Source organism: Orussus abietinus, unplaced genomic scaffold (assembly GCF_000612105.2).
Source record: "Orussus abietinus isolate OABI.00-Male unplaced genomic scaffold, Oabi_2.0 scaffold364, whole genome shotgun sequence".
NCBI classification, from domain to species: domain Eukaryota; kingdom Metazoa; phylum Arthropoda; class Insecta; order Hymenoptera; family Orussidae; genus Orussus; species Orussus abietinus.
The window spans coordinates 22,351-45,061 of record NW_019394515.1 but is presented as its reverse complement, the minus strand read 5'-3'; the positions used below and the strand labels follow the sequence as shown (position 1 = coordinate 45,061).

Genomic DNA, 22,711 nt, shown 5'->3' with positions numbered 1-22,711 from the left:
AATTCCCTGCGGTTTCTTTTCTCTTTTTTTCTTGGTGTTTCATGTCTGTTCTCTTGTGGTTCGTTAGCGTGGACACGATCGATAAGATCTGAAGGATCCTGCGAAAGGCCGGTACAAATTTATTAAGTTCAGCTTCCTTGCGCTTTTTTTGGTTATGTCGGCGCTTTTCACTTTACCTGCCAACTCTGAGCCTGTCTTGAAATATTCACACAGCCATAAACTAAACTATAATCCTTCCATAGCTCATTAGTTTAGTGACGCTGTTTTCTAATCTTGAGTTTGTCCGTCTCTTAACTCTGCATACCAGCACGAACTTTGAAATCCCCTCCGTTCCACTCATCTTGACACTTCTTCGAGCTTAATCCTCAACTGGTAAGATGTACCTGTGTTACAATGACAGTAATGTAAAGTCCAATTCTTACTATCCATAATTTCTCACCCCTTGTACTGTCTTACGAGGAGAAACCTTGAATTAAATGCTTGATTTTTCTAGACTAGTTACAAAGTTATACAAAACAAGGAACCTATCAATTATAAGACTCATATGCAACATTGACAGTAACGCGGAGTCCAATTGTTACAATCAATGATTCATTGTACTGATTGTACCTCTTACCGTCTTAAAAAAAGAAAACTAGAATTATGCCTGATTCCACTGACTTCGGTCAAAAAGTTAATTTTCGATTACTAGTTGTACGTTTACCCACATTTTAACGGCGGATTAATTTCCATTAACCGCCATTCAGATTAACCAGCCAAATTCGATCGTTTAGCCTCAGTTAATCGAACTTGAACCTAAAAACTGTACAAATGCGAGAAAAAAATGGATTATATTGAGTATGTAGCGTTTACCAACAATTCGACTTACTTAGAATGGTGTATACGATTAGTTACTCGCGCTCTAAATAAATGTGGTGGAACATTTACATTTTAAACCCACGATTAACATAGACGTTAACTTTAACCTATGGTTAGGTAATCAATGATTTAACCAAGATTGGTGGAACCGGGCATTAATTGCTTAACTCTTCTGTTGTTGTTATAAGGGTACACAAACAACAAGAAAGCTTGCCAGTTGATGGTTAAGATAATAATTTTCAAGTCATAAGAAAACTTAACAACTCTTACGTCAACACCAAATAAGCGAAGAGGAGTAAATTCAGAGAAAATAATGAAGCAATCGTTTCCATTAATCTTTCCAGGCGTGATGTCCAGCCGAGGGTACCTACGTACCCGAATCCACGCCCAGGGCTCCGGGGACAAGTTTCAGGTTGTCCAACCCGACGACCCTTCATCCCCGCTTCTCGAGAATCATCCCAATCAGTGTCCAACCACCTCCTACGCCAGTGTGAATTCAGTCAGCACCATCTACCAGGGAGACCACCAACAACCGCACTGATAGCACCCCAACACGTAGCTCGGGTACATTGGAATTCGACAAAATTCCCTATAAGTCTCCAAAATGTGACTATAAGCTGCTCGAGTAGACTGGGATTTCTTGGAATCCCCTAGTGGTCCCCAGGATGAACTAACTGTGCCCTCTACCGGTGGCTCCATCAACAATTGCACCAGTGGCGCATCTACGCATTGCTCGAGTACTTTTGGATCACTTGGAATCCCTTGAAACTTCCCAGAAGTTTCATAACATATCTGCAGGCTTTTTAAGAAAAGTGAGATTCCCTAAAACGTTCCAGAGCACATTTTACATCGTTTATGGATGCCGGGTCTTCCTAGAATCCCCTAGTGATGCTCAGGATTACCAGTGCCATCTGCATGAGACTCCGTCAACCGTTGCGCCAGTGACACCTCTACACGTTACTGGAGCACATTTGGATCACTTGGAATCAACTTGACCCCCGCAAACGTCTCCAGAGCACGTCTATGAGCTGCTCCAGTGGACTGGGATTCCCTGGATTCCCCTAGTGGTTCCTAGAATGAATTAGCAGTTCCATCTACCCGTGGAGCCATCAACGATCATACTTGTAACACCTATATACGTTACTCAAGCACATTTGGATCACCTGGAATCCCTTGAAACTTCCCAGAAGTCTCCAGAATGTGTCTACAAGTTGCTTGAGTAGACTGGGATTCCCTAAAACCTCTCAGAGCACGGTCTACACATCATTTGAAGGCGTCGGGGTTTCTTAGAAACCCCTAATGGTCCCTAGGATCGACTATCAATGTCATATCTATTTGCAACTTGTGAACAGCGGCGCCAGTGGCACCTCTACACATTTGGCTCACCTGGAATATTCTAAAATTCCCCAGAAGTTCCCAGGACCGACTGTAAAACATCCGTGACACTACCAACAATTCTGTCGATGGCCTCTAGATGTCTCTCGAGGACGGGATTCCCCAGAGCCAACGCGAGTCGTGGGATGATGTTTCCCTCCGGCTTAAAGTTAACCCCACTCCGTAATGTCTGCGTAATGTCTCCGTAATGCGTGTACGTGTGTCCTTTGTGTACGTGTATGACAGTTTTGGGAGAGAATGAAAAAGGATTAATTCGCGGAAACGGGACACGAGCGGTCGACTTTTCTCTCCGAGGAGTTCGTTAAGTGTCGAAGTGATACGTGAAATGCCTTTAGTTGGTATCGCGAGCGATATTTGGTACGACTAGAACTTTTCCCTTTTAATTCTGAAATACTCCGCTGCTGAATCGAGGCGGAAGAGGTCAAGGGTATAGAGCTTAGGATTATTTAATAGTATGTACAGATTACAGGGAAAAGCGAGGTTAGGATCACTTAATAGTCTCCGAGTCTCGTTCCTGGTGTTCCGAATTACGTTACTGCGAATTAGTTGCTTCGAAGTTAGGAGTCTATTCCTAATTTATCGTAGTAATATTGTAAGTTGACTTAAGTTTCCTTTATCTTTAGTTTATCACTAATTAATCTCGCTTTTGGTAAGCCGTGATGGCTTTATTTCTAATCTCAATATTTCCAAGTGAAAACGACCGCTCGAGCCCTTTCTTGGTTTCCTATTTCTATCCCGAATTTGCGAGAGTTCCGGCCGAGGAACGAGACCAAAGCGAAAAGAAACTTTGTCGCAAAGACGAGGAAGAAATCGCGAGTTCTTTCTGCCTGTTGTTCTTTTTCACTGAATATTTTACTTAACTTCATCTTTGGTTCCTTCGAACGTCTCGGACCCTTTGGAATTCGGATTTTTTAATCCTGGATACTCAATTCCAATTTCTTATTAATTAAGAAGTGTCCTAAATGGATTACTTTTTATATAATAGAGCTTTTCTCCTTATCTTACCATTGGTTAATCGATTCAAGTACGTAGCCTTTTTCGTATTATGTAGACTAATTTCTCTGGTTTACTATTTATTGGAAACATCATTCTCAGATTTTTCATGCTGTTCGTTTTTTCAAAAGACACTTATTTTTAACTTATCTTTGTTTGGTTTGGTCTAATTTTTTAGTGCAGATGTTTCGTTTTATTAATTGAGGCAAATTATTATTTTTTTTTGTATATGTATCGTAACAAAGCTTCTTACAGGCTGTACTTGTGATCGATTGATTCATTTTTGTTTCTTGAAGTCGATGTCAAGGTAAAATGGAATTGAACGTAGAGTGAGGAGGTTGTAAATATAATATCAATTTGTACATTTCTGTTTCCTCGAAGTCGAAATTAAGATAAAGTGAGTATGAACGTAGAATGAGGAGATAAATCGAAGGGCTTAGAAATGATAAATTTAATTAAGGTGATATGAAAGGATTGTTCCATGAATATAAAACGTAAAAATATTGATAAAACTTTTCTCCAAACTGCGCCAGCTTATGTTACCACTTGAATATTCAAAATGGCATTACCACCAAAAAGGGTACAGATGAATTTTAATTTATCCACGCCGATTAGATTTCTCAGCGCCTATCATATCATCTTAATTACGCAAACTGTTGAAATTGGATTCTCAATATCCAGAAACGAAACGCCAGAATTTTGTGACATTTAGAGTTGGACAACACAAACAACCGGAACTTCGTTCTCGTGATCGGCTATTTATTTAAATACTACCGAATGCTTATGTACTTTCGGAGCCATTCAGGCTCATCTCTGATCCTCGTCTTTTCGATATATCAGTTTCTCCAGGCGTGTACAGGATGTGTAAGGAGCTCGACCGAAGCATTTCTCATTTCCATTTATACAGTGCGAAGACGTTAACTTTAACCTATGGTTAGGTAATCAATGATTTAACCGAGATAAATTTAATTAAGGTGATATGAAAGGATTGTTCCGTGTATATAAAACGTACAAATATTTATGAAACTTTTCTCCAAACTGCGCCAGCTTATGTTACNAAAACAATATATATAGCAATAAAACAAAATAACCCTTCTTAATGGCATTATTATCTAAAAGGGTATAGATGAATTTTAATTTATCCACGCCGATTAGATTTCTCAGCGCCTATCATATCATCTTAATTACGCGAACCGTTGAAATTGGATTCTCAATATCCAGAAACGAAACGCCAGAATTTTGTGACATTTATAGATGGACAACACAAACAACCGGAACTCCGTTCTCGTGGTCGGCTATTTATTTAAATACTATCTAAATATATCAGTTTCTCCAGGCGTGTACAGGATGTGTAAGGAGCTCGACCGAAGCATTTCTCATTTCCATTTATACAGTGCGAACGAATTAGAACGTAAAAAAAAGAAAAAAAGAAGCAGCCCATCACCCGTTAGAAGTCGAAGAGAACCGGACCAACTCTAGTTTTCGAGTTTCCAAATGCCAACAATGGCCAGGAATTTTAGAGAGGCGAGCGATCGGCCTCGAGTGGCGAAGGAAGAAGAAGAACTTTGCATTATTTTTCCTTGAGCAAACGGCGGAGATAATCGAATTTTTTTGTAACGAAGGTGGGATTTTTGTACCCCAGTCGCGTATGCCCGGATCTTCCCTAGAAGTACTAGACACTCTTCGGACCTCTAGCGTTATGAGGGAGGGGAAGTAATAAATAAATGTGTAAAAGTAAGTGCGCGTTGTCGTTTAAGGTCGAATTAGTCCTCCCGGTGTAACCGATCGAGGGATTTGTGTCGTTGCGAAGTCAGGTCCTCCGAATTTTAGGGAGGCGACGATGTCTTAACGTCTATCGGTGTACGTAGAAAGTGGATTTCTAGCTCGGTGGGAATGCGGCGTGCTTGTGAAAGCGTGAGAGATTTATACAGAGTACGAATTGATATGTATTTTCTCGTTCAAAGACAAACTGGTTTTCGAATTTAGAGTATATCGAAATTGTATTCTATCGAAGAGATTGATTAAAAAAAGGAAATGGACGACGTTGCGTTTCTGTAGCCCCTTTGTGTGCAGTGATTTTCGAGGGATTAAGGTGAAGTGAAACGCGTCGAGGAGCTTGATCGACGTCGATAAAGGAGATTTTTCCAAATGCCTACGTTGCCGACGTTCGTTCTTATATCGACAGCTGGGCCGAATTATATTGGGTATTGTACCAAATGGTATACTCCACCTGTCGTTTTCGTACAATAATTATAAAGAAATCGAAGTAAAACTCCAGAAATCCTCTGGATTCATGCTTTCTGGGGCCCTAATTGACTGCAGAGGGACCCCCTGCGCCATCTGTGATTTCCAGGTCAATTAAATTTTCACTCCGAGACCTCGTATTACCATCCTTTTAGCATAGAAGCGCATACAACACTTTTTTTGCCTTTATCCCGTTCAAATGCGAGTTTATCGATTACCAGAGTGTTCTAAATTGTCATAAAATTGTCCTGACCCTCTCGTTTCTCATATCAAAGTCTTCGATAATTGTAAATTGATCGAAATATGAGAGCTCGACGCCATTTTGGTTCTGGTGTGGGCTGTTAAACAATTTAAAAAAAAAATACAAAATTTGAACGTGTCAGGACAATTCTTAGATGATCAGGAGTGACGTGTCAAAGTTTTGGACAGTTTGGTCTAATACCCTTAAAAAAAAGTGTTATATTCGAGGGGGGGTTTCACTTCATCTTAAATGTTTAAGGGGGAATATAGCGAGGAAGATTAGGTACATCGCTCTCAGGGATCATCGGAATTGTATTCCATTGATTTAAGAAGAATAATAAATTGATTGCGTTTGAGTCGCCTCTTTGTGCAATGATTCTGGAATAATTGAGTACAGAACGGGGAATATAGTGAGGAGGACTCTAAGTATCACTGTCTCAGGAAATATCAGAAGATTGATTACAGAAAAAGGACAACGTTGAGTTTATATAGCTCTTTTGTATAGTTATTCTATCGAAACATATTCTATCGAAAGAATGATTAATTAAGAGGGAAAAGGTCGACGATGCATTTGTATAGTGTGTCCCCATTGTGTGCAGTGATTTCCGAGGAATTGAATGTTTTAAGGGGAATATAGTGAAGAAGACTCTAGGTATCGCTATCTCAGGGATCGTCGGAATTGTATTCCACCGAAACATTGATTTAAGAAGAATAATAACATTATTGCGTTTGTGTCACCTCTTTGTGCAATGATTATGGAATAATTGAGTGCAGAATGGGGGATATAGTGAAGAGGACTCTAGGTACCACTGTCTCAGGGAATATCGGAATTGTAACCTATTGAAAGATTGATTAAAGAGGAAAAAGGAGAACGTTGCGTTTATCTAGCCCTTTTGCGTAGTTGATTCTGGAGTTATAGTATGCAGAATGGGGAATATAGTAAGGAAAAGAACAACGTTGCATTTGTATAATCCCTTTCCGCAATGATTCTGTAGCAATGAATGCAGAATAGGGAATATAGTGGGAAGACTCTAGATAGCGGACCTCCTCGCTTGATTCATTTCGAGGGCCACCAGTATATCACGAGGTTAAAAGGTGTTGCTATTATCTGGCACATTTATTCGACGTATCATTTATATGATTGCAATATACTCTCCAGGATCTTATCAACTAACATAAGATTAAATATACAAGCGTAGTCATGCAGGGTGTCCTCAAACTCCTGCACCACAGACTCTCAGTACTTAATACTATCTCATCGATACATATTAAGCAAAATGTACAAGTTCGTTGTCAAGCTTTTCGCAATATCTATATTGGTATCGGTATGTCTTTGGCAACCAAGACCAAAATTTGATCGATACCAAGACACCAATTGACAATATTCTTCGATACCTTGCACCAGTGCTCCCCATGGTGAGGCTCCGCAGCCACGCAGCGTTTCTTGACATCTTCCTGCTGTTCTTCGGTGCCATGCAGGAGCTCGAATTTATAAAAATACGCCCAAGCATCGCCAAGATCAGGATCTATTTTGACAGTACGGTTGAACCAGTCCCTACACTTGGAGATCTTCCTTTCGCACCAGAAAAGCCTGAAAAATGTTAGAATAAATACTAGCAGATATCGAATTGGTCGCAGCAGAGTGGCTAAGGAATCAGAATTTTTCTAAAAAACAATATATATAGCAATAAAACAAAATAACCCTTCTTCTTCTGATTTTAATCAAGATTTTTCAATGAACTGGATTGTTTAAAAAAATCACTTTCACTTACATTACTTTAATTGGGTTGGGCAAAATTATAACTACCCTTATTGGCAGTCGATAAAACTCTTCAATGAGAAATATAAAAAATTACAGCGAGGAAGTGTACTTACTTCGAAACAGCTAAGAGCACATGTGGATCATGTTCGCATTTTTTGAGGGCATCTACACTCTTTGTCTTCCTCTGAGGACGAGCCTCCATAAATATTGCCTCCGCCCAGAGTAATCCCGACGTGGGACACTCCTGTAGTGCTTTAGCCATCAAAGTGTTCGCCATGTCCCTGGCACCTCCAGGTTTAACCTCGTTTCTGACAGCTTCGAGCCATAATTCTGCATTCTTTGGGTTACGCAGACGAGCCTTCTCCAAAACGGATCGAGCTTTGGTGACTTGGCCCTTACGGTGCTCCAACTGTGCCAGTAAACGCCAGAGAGGTATCGATGTAGGACACTTCTTGATCTGTCGAAGTGATTAAAGTGCAACGTAACCATCATCAATCGGTTTAAAAGTGTGTAAAAGCAATATTCAATAGTATCTAAGTTGTCCTAAAAGTTTTACTGTATAAGACTTGACGCTTTGTTTTCAAATAAAATAGTTCTTCCATTATATCCATGTTATATACCAAATTAAAGTGCAAATCTCGCTCTACATTTTGATAACAATAATTGTATTTTAAACATTAATTCCTATTTTATTCACATTATTTATTTGAATGTGGCTCGTCATGTCAAAAATTCATTTTGTCCAGGAACCACTAACGAACACAGGGCAATTGTGGTTTCAAAATTTTCCTGACAGAGACGAGTGCCTTAAAATCAAACGAGTTTTGGATGACCTGCAGCAAGTGGAGCATTGAAAAAGAAAACAAAAAGAAAATATTTAGAACGAAATTATTATCAAAATATAGAGATCAAAGTCTGCGCTCTAAGATGATACATAACTTGGACATAAAGGAAGAGCGACTTTATCTGAAAAGAAAGCGTCAAATCTTAATTAGAACAAATCTCAATAACTTTTTGGACAAGCTAATAAGAATTAAAAGAATACCAAAGTCTTACGGGAGAAGGAAAGTAGGGGAAGTAAATGAAATATTTACCCCTTGATTGTAAGTCTCGAGAGCCTTATCCAGGTTCTCCTGCTGTTCCTCGATCTGTCCCTTCATGAGCCACAATTTGGGGAAGTCATCGAAAGCTTCGATGGCCTCCTTCAGAAGATGCAGAGCTGCGGTGAGGTTATCGAGGGCCCACTCCAGCTTGGCGCTTTTCATCATGACCCGAGGAGTAGGAGCAGAGGCTCTGGCCTTGGCCAGTAATCGTCTAGCCCTCTCATACTCCGAGTTCTCAGACTCCAATTTGACGGCAGCTAGCCAGATCTCCTCCGAATTGGGATTGGCCTGGAAGGCTAGCGAAAGAATGCCCCTGGCTGCAGGTACGTCACCCTGTATCGAAGTCAGAAAATCTGAATGAAGGTTGCGGTTCTTGAAGTAGTATGAGACATAATATCAATGGTTGGCTCCACAGAAAGTAGCCCCAGAATTGAAATCCAGGATCTCAGATTTTCGCTGATCTAACGATGGAAAATGAGAGAACTCCAATCCTACGTCACTAAAACATTTTCTACCGACGTAAATAACCTAAAATGCTTTTAATTTTGCAATTAAAGTACGCAAAATAAAACGATAATCCGCGGATGATATACGGAATGTGGTGATTTTAACGTGATAATGATTAGCGGACGATAATTTTTAAAATTGCAAAATTTCATCGATGTGGCACTCTTCGCTCTAGATCGGATAAGATCTGAAGACCTTGGACTCCCAAAGTGGGGACGATTTCAATACATGGCGTTGTATCTCCTTATACTACTTCGTGGTTCGATTCTTGAAGACAAGAGAGGTAAATGAGAAAGACTTACCGCCAGCCACTTGGATTTGGCTCCCATGAGCCACAGTACCTCGCTTTTGGGACAATGAGCCACTGCCCTTTGCAAAAGGGTTTCCAGAGACTCTCGGGTACCATAAGTCTTTTCGAAGTAAGCTGCTCGCAGCCAGATCGACTTTTTACTCGGAAACGTAGTCAAAGCGTAAGCATAGACTGCTCTGGCACATTCCAGTGCTCCTTGCTGCGCACACTGTAGAATATAATTCAGAGTTAAAGACTTCTGACAAAAGGCAACTCGATTTTGTAGGTTAGGTTAAACTGAATCTTTAAATATATTTCCATACTTAAGATGAAGTGAAACCCATCGAGAAATTTAATCGACGTCGGTGAAAAAGATTCTTCTAAATATCTACGTTACAGACGCTCATATTTGTATTTACAGCTTTTTCGAATTGGATATTGTAATAAATTACATACTCCATAAGTCGTTACTGTTCAATTGTTATAAAGAAATTAAAATAAAACTCCAGAAATCCCCTGGATTCGTGATTTCTGATGCCCTTTGACTGCAGACTGCTACTCTACGCCATCTGTGATTTCAGTGGCAACTAAATGTTCTCTCCGAGACCTCGTGTTACCTTCGTTATAGCATAGAAACGCATAAGACACTTTTTTGCCTTTATACCGTTCAAATGCGAGTTTCTCGCTTTCTTAAGACGGGTTCCACTTCACTTTAATCCCTAAAAGGTAAACCTAATATGAACTTTTAACTCCAAGAAACCAACACTCTCGGCATCTTCCATCCAAGTATGCTTCCTGTCTTCTTCTTCGACCCCAAACCCGATGATAGCCTTGATGATAACCTGACAACAATGGACTGCTCCAGCTTTTTCAGCTTCCGTGGCCTCTTTGAACCAATGTTCCCTGTTAATCTCGACGCCATTCGCACTTAACGAGGAGATGGCTCTGTCGATGATCTTCTCCACCATGTGTTTGTTTCCATTGGCCTCCTCGAGTTTGGCAGCCGTGGTCCAAATCTGCCTATCCGTTGGGATGTTCTCTCGAGCCTTGTTGAGGACCTTCCTGGCGTTGTCGTAGGTCTCGAGCCTGGCAAGGGCGAGCCACAGATCGACGCTGGTCGGACAGCACTCAACGGCGCGACTTAATAATATGCGAGCATCTTCGGGTTCCTCGAGCTCCACCGCAGCCTTCCAGAGCCTCACCGAGTTGGGAATGTGCTCCAGAGCCTTTCGATAGACCCTCCTCTTGGCCTTCGGCTCTATCTCTAGGTCGGCAGCCTTTATCCAGATCCTGACGGAAGTGGGGATGTGTCTCACCTGGAATTTTTAATACGTTACATTACCCTAGTAACATAATCGATGATTCAGTTATCTGCGAATTTATGAGAATTGCATTTTCTTAAATAACATTCGAGTTATTTTCAACAATTTTATGAAACTACTCACTAAACACATTACGTTACAGTTACACAATACACTGGAATAATATGATATATAACGAATATTATTCAAAAGATACATTAATATCATATAACGTCGAATTATTGTCGTTCGGTAACATTGTTACAAACTCCTAACCTTCTACTGTATCTTGAGATTAATAAGAGGGGCAACACAAATTGCGAAGATAGAAAATCATCTCACGAAAGAGAGGAATCACAAATTAAAGGGATACTATTTATAAAAAGGACCTCGACTTCACGAATATTACTCATTAAAAGTAATAATTATTTTTAGAAATTAATTTAAATACAAATTCTCGGAGTTCTTTTAAATTCTCTTAAAGTTTTTAGGGATTTTAAAATTACCGTAACATTCTCGGTAATATTGCTTAAACTTAAATACAGGAGAGCTTAAAAACACTAGTCTCACCGACTGAGCTATCACCGCTCTGGCAGTCTCCGGTGGTTGAAGTCTCGCAGCCTCCAGCCAAAGGTCTTCGGAAGTTGGATTGACCTCGCAGCCCTTCATTATCAGGTTCCTGGCAGCCTGCACCTTCCCAGTGACTTCCTCTAAACGAGCAGAGGCGATCCATGCAGGAGGATGGTTAGGGTTCGTCTCTCTCACGGACTTCAGAAGCAATCTGGCCTTCTTAATGTCGCTGAAAGATTTAGGATACTTTAAAAATACTGAAAATTTCTTATTGGAAAGTTAATCTGGGTACAGATGTAGAAAAATTATCGCACAAGTATGATCATTTCTAGTTAGGTCCAACATCTACTCCAGTACAATAAACGATACCTTTTGGACGATAATTATCAGCAAATGATAATTTTGCATTCAGTACTTTATATGATAAATGTACGATAATTTACCACCTCTGAATTTTATCCCCTTAAGTAAATACTGGAACACTTACTTGATGTCTCCACCGTATGTAGGAATCATACTCTGCAGATCGGTGAGATAACCTTTTGGATCGACCACGGTCTGCCCCTCCACCGAATCGGAGACCTGGTTGAGCTTGACGTTCATCAGAGTATTCCTGGCCTGTCCAATCTTCCTCAAATCTAGATCCCCTGTCGGGGTCAGCATTCCCGGTGTGGCTACTCCTGGCATCATCGAAGCCAAGCCACTGGTAGGATCAATACTTGACGCAGTCTCCCCTCCCAGGTTCCTCGCAAGCACGGAATCAGGCAATGGCGTGAACTTCTCAGCTCTTGGATTCCTCTGCTTACGATTCCTTGCATCTCCAACTTCCGGGACGTTCTTCCAATCGTCTTCAGTGACGTTCACTAACTCTCTTTTCAAGTCAGAAAACTGCTGTTGAATCTTTGGTCGTTCTTGACGGTAACGCTCCAATTCCTCCCTGAGACGTTTTTCCCGATACTCTTTGCGCTTTTCGTCCATTCGCTTGTCAATGGCCTCGTAGATTGCATCTGCTTCTTCGTCGTCCTTGTCATAAGGGTCCTAGAAAATGATCATAATAGTATTAATTAGGCAAGAAAGGCTTTGTGTAGCAACTTTGTATGACATCTCCCCGATTGCCCTTTGTTAATAATAGATTTACAGGGCTCATCAATTAAACGGGTTTCAGATTTCACAAAGAATATTACAGAAACCTACTATTCTTTTTCTAGTTACCTGTTAATATTAAAATTACTATGTATCTATATATCATATAACTAAATGTATAAGTTAATTGTGTATAATTAAGTTATTTATAAATTAGATAAATCAATATTTTCTTTTTAATGAAAATGTGGATCTTTGTTCAATCATCCATTTGATAGATGTTAAAAAAGAATGGTATATAACAAATGCCCATAAACCTAGTATTAAGAATCTTGTAATGCAGTTATATTAGGGTGTCCCATAAATGTATGTGTTCTGTAGTTCCTTTTTGTAATTCCTTAATTAAGCATAGCAACTTGTATAGCACAGAAGTCGTTCAAAATATGCAACAATGGGAACACGAGCCTCACAAATAAATTCTTAGGTCACCGAGAAGGAAATTTGAATTGCTTCCAACCATCATTTACACCAAATTGCATTCTGCACAACTTCAGCAAATGTACGTGGAATTGGATCAAAAATACTCAGCTGGAATAAAAACTGCACACAAACTTATATAACACCTTAGTAGATGGAATACAAATACTTACCTTGCTAAAAAGGGATCCACCATAGCCAGAAAACTCATCATAGTTGGAATCATTAAGATCTTCCTCGTCCTCCTCCTCTTCCTCCTTCTTTTTAACTCGCTTAGTCGGAGGAGCATGTCTGTCGTCTCTGCAAGGATACAGAAGTCGCATTAAATCAAGATAAATACAAATGCAGTAATACAGCTGTATGGTCTATTAATTTAATTATCAAGTTATTATAGGATTTTTACTTACGAAACGTCATTTGCATCTCTTGCTGGTCCGATATCAGAACGAGTTGTAAAGCCAGTCGCCCTAAATACAAAAGCGAAAAGTGAGGTTAGAACATTGAATACCTAAAAAACTCGCCAAATTTTAATCCTTTATTCAACAAGATAGTTACTAAATAAGATTATAAGCATATTTACCCTCTGCCAACACCAGCTACATAACCTAGCGGCGCTGGCACGCCTAAAAAGTGCTTCTTGTTTCTTGTTGACAACGACGCAGACGGAACCGCCATTGTTGCAATAACAAATCGCGAAATATGCGAATTAAAAAATTACCTCTCGTAAGTATTTATACACTACCACATTTCTAGCGACCTCTGCCAGAAATTTCTAGAACTAAATCCAATTCCATCCACAAAGATCCCTAGTTGCCCTCTCCTACTTCAAGGGGAACTAAGTATATAATTTTATGCCAAATATTCGGTATTATTTACTCGATATTAGTGTTTTTTAACGCAATAACATGTTCCAATGGTGTCATAGTTATTCTGTTACAGCGAATCAACAAATATGAGTTGCAAAATGCTCGCTACGGTAAAGTAGAACCCCAATCGAAGGTTATGTTTCTGGACCGGCCATGTCCCGTCACGTTAGTTCTGATCCCATCTTCTCTAATACAGTCTATGACCGTTATCTAGGAACATTCACGTTAGAAGGTTTAACTACCTGCCGTATTTCAACCAATCAACCGTGCGGCCAATCGCCGACGCGATAAATTCAAATACGAAGTGTACTCGCCATCCGTTGCATGCCCGTTGGTATCTCCTCTCGTTCCTCGAAACTTTTGCACCCTCTGAGAGCGATCGTGCTGGATTTTCGCGAGCTTACGGACAAACTGAGGCTGGTATTACGCATTTTGGAACAATTTACAGACACGGTGTGTCGAGTTAACGAGCAGTTTTGGTTATTATCGACACGCTACGTCATATCGCCGATGATTGGACTCTACGTTTGAAAGTCTCCTGCAAATGATTTAGCGTGGAAATCAATTTATCAGGTTCGTAACGGTCGTAGGTTGTTAATTATTTGTTGCATGATTCTTTAGATTTTGAGATAATTGAAATCATTGAGAGAAATCAAGTGGAGTCGAGTGTGCCTTCTTGGAGCTTTTTGTTTTATTTTTATTTTTTTTTAAACCCTTTCCATGTGTTATGTCTATACCATGGAAAACAATTCTCAAGTTCATACGATTAACTTTCGCAAAATTGACAGTTTCGTATACGACTTTCAAATGTTGACCAATGACGCGACTTTGCAACGATGCAAAGTTTTTCGTGCAAATCTATTCGTATGCGACAAAATCTGTCCAAATTCAAGAATCGAGCCCCTGGACACAAATGCCTTTTTTGTGGACGTGATACCACCAGAGGATGAAAGAAAGGCATTTGCGTTTATTAGTTTACAAAACCCTTTGCGTAATTATGGGTATCGAGATTGTCAAGTCACTTTCGGAACAGTTTTAATTATTTTGGAGTAACCATTTTGGGGAAGGTGTTTAAATGTGTGCTGAAAGTGAATAATTACTATCCAAATATTATTCCGTTATAAATATCATAGTTATGGGATAAAGGAGAATTAACCTGATTTAATCAAATAATGAATAAAACAGAGCTAATATGATGTTAGATTAAATAATTAATGTTTTACGGTATTGTTTCTATTTGCTGGCTTGGTTTGGAGAGAATTTCAATTGTGTTGTCTGGATTGTGAAGGAATACAAAATGGATAACTGGAATGCTCCTCAATGGGTTGACTTCACGCAGAGCCCACAAGTTCACAGTGAGGATTACTTCGATCGGGAGCACATAGAGTTGGAATCCGGATTCGAATTCGAGAAGGGTCCAGTAGATGTCATCGAGAAGCTGGACTCGGACTTCTGGACTTCCATAGATAGCGAATCGGAGTACGTAGATGCCATGGAACCCCCAAAGATGACCCCAATCAAGGTAATATCTCCACATTTGAAGAACAAGGAAGGGGTCAAGGAGACCACTTACATGAACGTCTTAATCGAGGCAATGGATGGTCTCCAGTTGTCTTCGCAGAAAAAACTGAGGCGGGCTAATGCCAGATCGATGAATCCCTCCTCTAATAGAGCTCACACTCCGGATGTTAGATCGAAGAGTCAGTCTCGTGTGGTACAAATGTGTACTCCGAGCACTCGATCGACAAGTCAGACTCGATTGGGTGTTCTGCGCACTCCAAACACGCGATCCAAGAGCCACACTCAGCTGACCACCATTTGTACTCCCTCCATCACTTTAAAAGATCAGTCTCAACCGACTAACATTCTCAAGCAACAACCTGGACAAGCAAGTAATCGAACTCGTACTCCCAATGTCAAAGGGAGAGGTATTTCGAAGAGTCGCAAGACCATTGAGTGCCAAGTCGAGAAAGTGGAACTGTCCACCACCATTGGCTGTGAAAGCTTGAATGACATCACAAAGCTTCCCGAAGATGCTCTTGTACTGTCGGAGGATCTCTCAAATGATATCAAGAAGCCTGAAGAAATGACAGCCTTTGATGACTTGGATAACACCATTGTATCCACCGAGGAAATGGCAAAGGAAACATCAAATGTGGATTCTGAAGAAAAGAAAACTGTGAAGCGCAGTCTAGCTAACGACTTAATTAACTTGTCCAGTGAGTCATGCAAAAACATGACCTCTACTGTCATTTGTCAAGAGACAGGAACCGAAATCACTGAAGAAGCTTTGAGTAGAAATACAAATGTGACTTCTAGTGTTGATTGCCAAGGAGAGACTCCAGAGAATGAAGTCCCCAAAGTTGAACATATGGAGTCGAATATTCAGAAATTGTCCACTATCGATAGTCCGAAAGCAAAAGCTCTCGACGAAGAAACTTTGAGTACCGTGAATGCTCCTAATGATGCAGCTTTGGAGAAAGAGTCTTGTCCTGAGGAACAGTCGGAGGAACTGCAACAAATTTTTGAAGTAAAGCATTCGAATATAGTGACTTCCTTTGGTTTGCCAGGCCCGAGTTCCAGAGTGAGTATCTCCTGTGCACGAAATCACCAGCGAGTGCTTACATGCCAATATCGCAGAACCAGTCTATCAAAGTATCGCAGAAAGTCTGGTAAGTATGTCAGTTTGGCAGAGGCTGTTTCAAAGTTCCAAACAGGAACTCCAAAACGATTCCGAACGAAGAGCAATAAGAAAGCAGCACCGTCTGGAATATCCATTGCGAAGAAGGCTGGCCTCCAATTGACACATGCTGTCTCCCCAGTGTTGAGATCGAAGACCAGAGTGCGACAAAAGCAAGTTCTTAGTCAGGAACAGCGTGAAAAGTTGGAGCTCGAAGACTTCAAGAAGCATCAAATCAAGGCGAACCCTGTGCCAACCAACATTCTAAAGCAACCAGGTCCATTGAAGAAAGTGCAGAAAAAACCAGTTACAGTGCCCCAGCCTTTCCACTTGACGGGTTCTGGGAGACCTAGTGCTTCAGTAGCTCCTTCCAAGCCCAAGGAACCTGCTCGAGAGCTTCATCATGAAGTCCCTCATCGGACAACAGTGCCCAAGGTTGTAGCAGAAAGTGAGGGTCATCTGGTAGTAAAGAAAGTGCAGATCAATTATTTTGGCATACCGTTTCAGCACATGAAAAAGAAGTGCACCGAGCAGATACCCTTCAGCTTTGAAGAACGTAAGAAGGAATTAAGAGCAAAGCCTTCAGGGGAAGAAGAAAACCTGGACAAGCCCGTGGAACCCTCAGACAAACCAAAGGACCTTGGAGAACCGTCTACTTCGAAGCTGAGAATATCCCCTGTACCCAGTGGCAGGATATCTCCCATGCCCAATGGAAGAAAATCTCCCATGCCCAGCGGAAGGAAGACCCCTTCGAAGAAAACTGCTCCTCAACCCTTTAGCTTCGAAGAAAGAAACAAGTTAATGCTGAAGAAACGGGAGGAACGAATTAAGCAGCTCCTGGAAGAAGATAAGAAAGGCAGGAACTTCCATGCTAATCCTGTACCAAAGTTCAAAGCAGTCCTACCGAAGGTAGACGTCAAGAAAGGTGATAAAACTTCGACAACTAAGACCCAAGAGGTTGGACCGATGAAAGCGGTTCATGCTAAAGCTGCTTCAACAAGTAACCTAACCTCCCGGATGCCAAGAAGAACAATTGGCTCATCGACAAGCAGTCTGACTTCTTTGAAAAGCGGCAACGAATTCGGGGCTAATGAGAAGAGGATGTCACACGTGAGACGCACTCAAGTAATATTAACCACTAAATTAACTCGCAGCGAAGCTACATCAACTACAGGTTACCTCGAGGGTGTCACCGAGCAAGAGGACAATAATGTGAAAGAATCCCCACAGTCGAGCAAGATTACGGAAAACCCGGTCAAGGAAGTTCACAGCAAAACTTAACTATTAACCCTGTCTAACTCCCCTCTGAGTGGTGTCGAATAGGAAAAAAGAAACCGATCTCTAAATTATGAATACGAAAGAGATCTGCGAAAATGTTGCACAATATCGTGATAAAGGTACACATCACAGGAGTGCTGAGGGGAGACCAAAATACGTTAGAAGGAGAGTGCGTTCCGTTGACACATACAATTGCAAAGATACACTATGATTAAGAAGATAAGATAGAGACAGTCGTTTTAAATCTTTTTTTACGCTTTTTTTTTTTTAATATGTATACTTCCGTCAGCCTTTGTACGTGACTTTTATTATACCTTGACACTGTATCTTTAGGTTAAAATATAATTTGGGGATCCCTGGTTTTATTGACGCTGATGGATCAAGTCGAATACAACCAGGGATGATATATATATATTTTTTTTTAATATGTAAACAAGTCCAACGTCCAAGTTTTAGATAAACCTTTGAATCCCTCCATGGCCTAATGAAAGTGCTCGTGATGAATACAAAAGTTTCGTACAGGATATACAGATTAAATATCGTTGACAGGCAAAAGGATTTAAGCCCGGGAAAGTCTAAACTTTTGTAGGCTTGTCGATAGAATACTAAAACCATTTAATGGTTAATATAAGGATGCTCTACTTTCAAGTGGGCTTAAATCTTCTTGCTTTAACCGTCAAGTATTTTTTAGGTTATCCTGGAGCGTACGTGTAAGTGTTTTCGAAAAAAGTTCCCGACGCACAGAGTCTCCGGAGAGATTGATTATTAATTTTTGTAGGGACCCTGTACGATTTTAGAAACTTTTCTCAGCTCTTGAAGCTTCGTCCTTTTTATAAACAATTTCACCACGGGCCTTCTGTCTTCGGGAACTTGCTCTGTATATATATTAAGGTGAAGTGAAACCCCTAAAATTAGTCAATTTGAATAAGACACTTTTTTTTCAGAGTTCACTGGCTAAAATCGTTGCACATGACTTGTCGGCACTTTAGAGATATCTTGACACTTTCAAAATATGGATATTCGAAAATCAAATTTCTTGACTTAGCCCCAACCAGAACCGAAATCACGTCGAGCTTTCACATTTCAATCGAAATACAATTATCAAAGTCTCTCATGTGAGAAACAAAAGTATCCAGATAATTGAACAATCGTTAAGAATATTCTAGAAGTCGAAAAACACACATTTGAACGTGATAAAGGCAAAAAAAGTGTCTTATAAGCTTCTATGTTGACGAAGGTAACATGAGGTATCGAGAACAGGGTTGGGTAATTTCACGTTTCTCGAGGTTTTCAATATATATTATATAAGCCACGTAGCTTAGCGTAGAATATCATAGAAAACCACTAAATTACGTTTACAACATAGAAGATGCCGCAGGATGTATATACAATATACGGCATCCGCTAGATTACAAACGTCTTTTAGCGTATACGTACACACGTGGATATTTTTAAGGAATAAATAATTGGCACTTGCGTTCCTAATTCTTTCGACTTAACCTTGTTTAATATCAAATTTCTAACTGGATTTATCATTTTCTATTTTAGAAATAGGATGTAACCAACTTCGGGCTCGCGAAGAAAACTAGGGACGTATTATACGTTGTAATATACACGTAGAAAATACGTATGTTACGTGACGTATCAAGAAATTCGTAGTTATACCTACTCAACCCTGTTCGAAAAGAAATTTTAGTTGCCACTGAGTGGTGCAGATGGCGCGAGGTGGCACTTTGCAGTCAACTAGGGTACCAAAAATCACAAACCCAAGAGGCTTTTGCAGTTCTCCTTAAATTTTTCTTATAATAATTTTACGGATACGACAAATCGAGTATGCCATTCGGTAGAATACTCAATATATTACGTCACAGCTGTTGATGCAATACGAACGTCGGTAACGTAGGTATTTAGAAGAATTCTGACAGGCTATATGAACCTGCATGCCATGTTACCGACATTTATATTTACAATGTTGTTATCATACCTTGCTTATCGTACTAAATGGCATACTTCGTGTCATTTCAATAGAATGCTCTTTCAGCGGCAATTAATCTTTTGCTCAATTATCAGATACAGTGCACGAGTTATCTGCGTCCGTATTCTTCAAATTCGGGAATAAACTTTTTCTCACAATAGAGGGTGATAGTAGGATATAAAAGAAGAGAAAGTATAACTTTCTTTGACTATCGCGTTTCAAATGATCGAGCATGATTCCTAACGCTCTCAATTGTTACTTAACACATTCGCGACCGCTGACGTGAATTCACGTCTCTTTCAAGTTCTATTCCTGGTTGCCGCTGACGTGAATTAACGTCATTTTAAATTCTACTCCTGATTGCCGCTGACGTGAACCACGTCCGTAACGATACACGATACAAGTTTGCGGCAACCAGTTTCTGAATTTCATTATTTTCGCTGGCACTCAGTATTTGAAACGGAAATAATTTGCCGGTCGCGAATGTTAAGGTGATGTCAAAGTGGCATCGAAGAGGTTTGGTTATATAACCACCCAACTCGATTTACCGAATAGTTTGAAACTTTGCAACGTGAATAGGGGGACTACGAGGAAGGCCCTGAAACTCATGAAAATTCAATTCTTTTCAAATTTGTTTTTTGGTATTTTAAAAATAGTTAATAAAAAATGAAATTTCCCGAGTTTCAGGACCTACCTTAGGGTCTCCATATTCACGTTTTAAAGTATGAAAGGATTTGAGACACCCAGTTCGTAGAAAAGTTTTATGAACTATTGAGCTTTAGGATGCCATTTTCACATCCCCTTAAGAGTCATTTAGAAGTGAATAATGGTAAAAGTATGTGACTTGGTTCTGGTCCAAGCTAAATGAACAAAATTTATTTCGAAGCATGCATGGTTTTTTTAGTGTCAAGAACGATCCACGTGTTAAAATTTCAGAATCGGTTCATTCATCTATTAAAGAAAGTTTATTCGCTAAACTGAACGTCCGAGCTCGCCTTTCACGTCACCTTAATAATAGTTTTTGCATAGACATTTGACTATAGAGATAGACTTGTACCAAACCTCGACATATAGGACTTAGACACTAATAATAAAGCTTAGATATTTTCTGAGAAATATCGGCGAATCGCCTTTATTACACTCCAAGATTCTTTTTTTTCTTTTTTTTTTCTTTTTTTTTTGACAATGTAACATGACTAAAATGCCTGATTTCATTCGTTACGGTGAAGGAATAATATTTTCCAGTTTGATTCTGCCTCAAGTAAAGTCCAACGCTAACATTTGGCGAGACGCTAAAGCCATTTCGAGGACACTAGTAGAAACGTGTAAAAAGGAGAATTCACACAGCATTCCCTGATTTTTACAAATGTATCGCCGCAGAGAGACGGGACATAAAATTCGTACAAATCAAGGATTTACAAAACTTCGTGTAAAGCGATATAAAAAACTGTATTAAAATTGTTTTCCCTCAACGAAACACGTTAATTCTGCATACTTCTGACGGATATTTAAGGGCGTCCCAAAATTGGCAAATACAGAGCTGGGGAACTCTTGGAAGATTTCACATTCTAAGGAAGAAATTATTTAATATTAATATTTAACAAAAAGAAAGTAGTTCTCATGTACAGTACCATTCCCTTCGTAAGATTGAATCTCTAATGTACTTTGACATAGGCACCGAAGGTTTAATTCACATCGAACAGTTAGAAAAGATGCAACGTCAAGATATAAAAGTTCAAAGTGCCAGATCCATCGTATTGGGATTATTTATTTATACGTTCAGACCACCTGTCCATGTAATTGAATTAAATTTTTCCCTGGGTTTCCCCATATACATCCGAAGGAACAAATTAATTAATACTGTTAATATTTAACAAAGTAAGTTAGTTCCCAAGTATAATACAGTTCCCTTCGTAGGATTAATCCTTTAATCCACTCCGATGCAGGCACCGATGGTTTAATTCACATTGAATAATTAAAAACATGCAAAGCGTCAAGTCCATCGGATTGGGATTATTTATTTATGCGTTTAGAATACCTGCCCATGTAAATAAATAAATCCTCCCAAGTATTCCACCTGTCGAAGCCCTTCGGAGCATTATTAGGCCCATCGAAGGCCCGATCACTGTCCAAGAGTCTACGACTCCTCTGTATTCGTGAATTTTGCAAGGCCCTGCATTTTGCAAAACACTGATTAACATCTTTATACGTTTTTGCAAAACACCTAATAACATTTTTACGCGTTTTTCCTACTCTCGCACAATCGAGAGGCTCGAATCTCTACATTGGACTCTCGGGGTATACACACACGCTGAATTAACATTCTCCTCGGTACATATGTCGTCGACGTAGTTCCTCAATTAAATTGTTGTTAAGATAATTTTACAATTAGCTCCGGTTAGCACTGGTCTTGCGAACACGTTTACACCTCAATTATCCTAATTTCAACTGCGTCATAATCGCGACTTATCGGAGTCGGTCGGTCCTTACGAGAATTTACAACGGTATACAGGGTCCAATTGTTTAAACAATCGGCGCGTTCTCGAGGAGAGTACCTTTTCGCAACCGCTCCACTGATTAGTGCCTGGCGATCGATAGGAAGAGCATCGATATCAGATGGGATCGGTGATGGGTACACCTCAATCGAAACGAAATTAATTAAGTAGTCGGCACATTTGCATTGCATATAATAATGACATTGCAGTCAAATGCAATTCCCATTTCTTCCTTAATTGCCCTTTACATAATTTAGGGGAAATAAGGCTCTGCGGAGGAAAGTGTTGCTATACCTTGAACAGATAATCTTCCTGTAAGATGAATGTCCCAATGATTAAATGCAAATAATTGTTATCAGATTGATTAAGGTGAAGTGAAACCCCCCCTCGAAGTAGTCGATTCTAGTAAGACACTTTTTCTATATATACAATTATTTAAAGCTCTGATATACAATTACCGAAAGCTTTAATATGAGAAACGAAAGTGTCAGGACAATTATTCAACAATTTAGAACACTCCGGTAATCGAGAAACTCGCATTTGAACAGAATAAAGGCAAAAAAAGTGTCTCGAGAGCTTCTATGCTAAAACGATG

General features: G+C 39.9%; 3 protein-coding genes across 8 annotated transcripts in view; 2 read left to right on the top strand and 1 right to left on the bottom strand.

Annotated features, from left to right (window-relative positions):
• Positions 1-3,141, top strand: part of LOC105703180 (Niemann-Pick C1 protein) — a 46,096-nt gene extending 42,955 nt beyond the window's left edge. For 2 of the 4 annotated variants that reach the window (XM_012431355.2, XM_012431352.2), the window contains one exon: positions 1,203-3,141. In XM_012431355.2, coding sequence (XP_012286778.1) covers positions 1,203-1,399 — 197 coding nt within the window. In that variant the 3' untranslated portion in view covers positions 1,400-3,141. The remainder of the gene's footprint in view (positions 1-1,202) is intronic. The other 2 variants (XM_012431354.2, XM_012431353.2) reach the window with 2 other exon arrangements.
• A 3,709-nt stretch (positions 3,142-6,850) lies between these two features.
• LOC105703187 (pre-mRNA-processing factor 6) lies at positions 6,851-13,497 on the bottom strand. The gene is made up of 10 exons (XM_012431370.1): positions 13,403-13,497; positions 13,230-13,289; positions 12,996-13,122; positions 11,750-12,300; positions 11,263-11,491; positions 10,156-10,707; positions 9,405-9,620; positions 8,587-8,928; positions 7,606-7,949; positions 6,851-7,321 (listed from the first exon to the last, which is right to left on the bottom strand). The coding sequence occupies exons 1-10, from the start codon at positions 13,495-13,497 to the stop codon at positions 7,042-7,044; spliced, it is 2,796 nt and encodes a 931-aa protein (XP_012286793.1). The 3' UTR covers positions 6,851-7,041.
• Positions 13,498-14,015: 518 nt separating this feature from the next.
• Positions 14,016-18,058, top strand: LOC105703186. Of its 3 annotated transcripts, XM_012431368.1 has the most exons (3): positions 14,016-14,261; positions 14,977-16,803; positions 16,876-18,058. In XM_012431368.1, exons 2-3 carry the CDS (start codon positions 14,986-14,988, stop codon positions 17,647-17,649), a joined length of 2,592 nt encoding a protein of 863 aa, XP_012286791.1. In that variant the 5' UTR covers positions 14,016-14,261; positions 14,977-14,985; the 3' UTR covers positions 17,650-18,058. The 3 variants fall into 3 exon arrangements, with proteins under 3 accessions (XP_012286791.1, XP_012286792.1, XP_012286790.1); XM_012431369.1 differs by having other exon boundaries at positions 15,028-18,058; XM_012431367.1 differs by having other exon boundaries at positions 14,977-18,058.
• The last annotated feature ends 4,653 nt before the right edge of the window (positions 18,059-22,711 follow it).

Bases quoted from the DNA above. Each gene is read 5' to 3' on its own strand.
- LOC105703187 (XM_012431370.1), bottom strand. From the start codon at position 13,497: ATGGCGGTTCCGTCTGCGTCGTTGTCAACAAGAAACAAGAAGCACTTT. The intron at 7,950-8,586 runs GTAAATATTTCA...TCACTTCGACAG, and splicing joins TCGAGACTTACAATCAAGGG to ATCAAGAAGTGTCCTACATC. The intron at 7,322-7,605 runs GTAAGTACACTT...AACATTTTTCAG, and splicing joins GTGCTCTTAGCTGTTTCGAA to GCTTTTCTGGTGCGAAAGGA.
- LOC105703186 (XM_012431367.1), top strand. From the start codon at position 14,986: ATGGATAACTGGAATGCTCCTCAATGGGTTGACTTCACGCAGAGCCCA.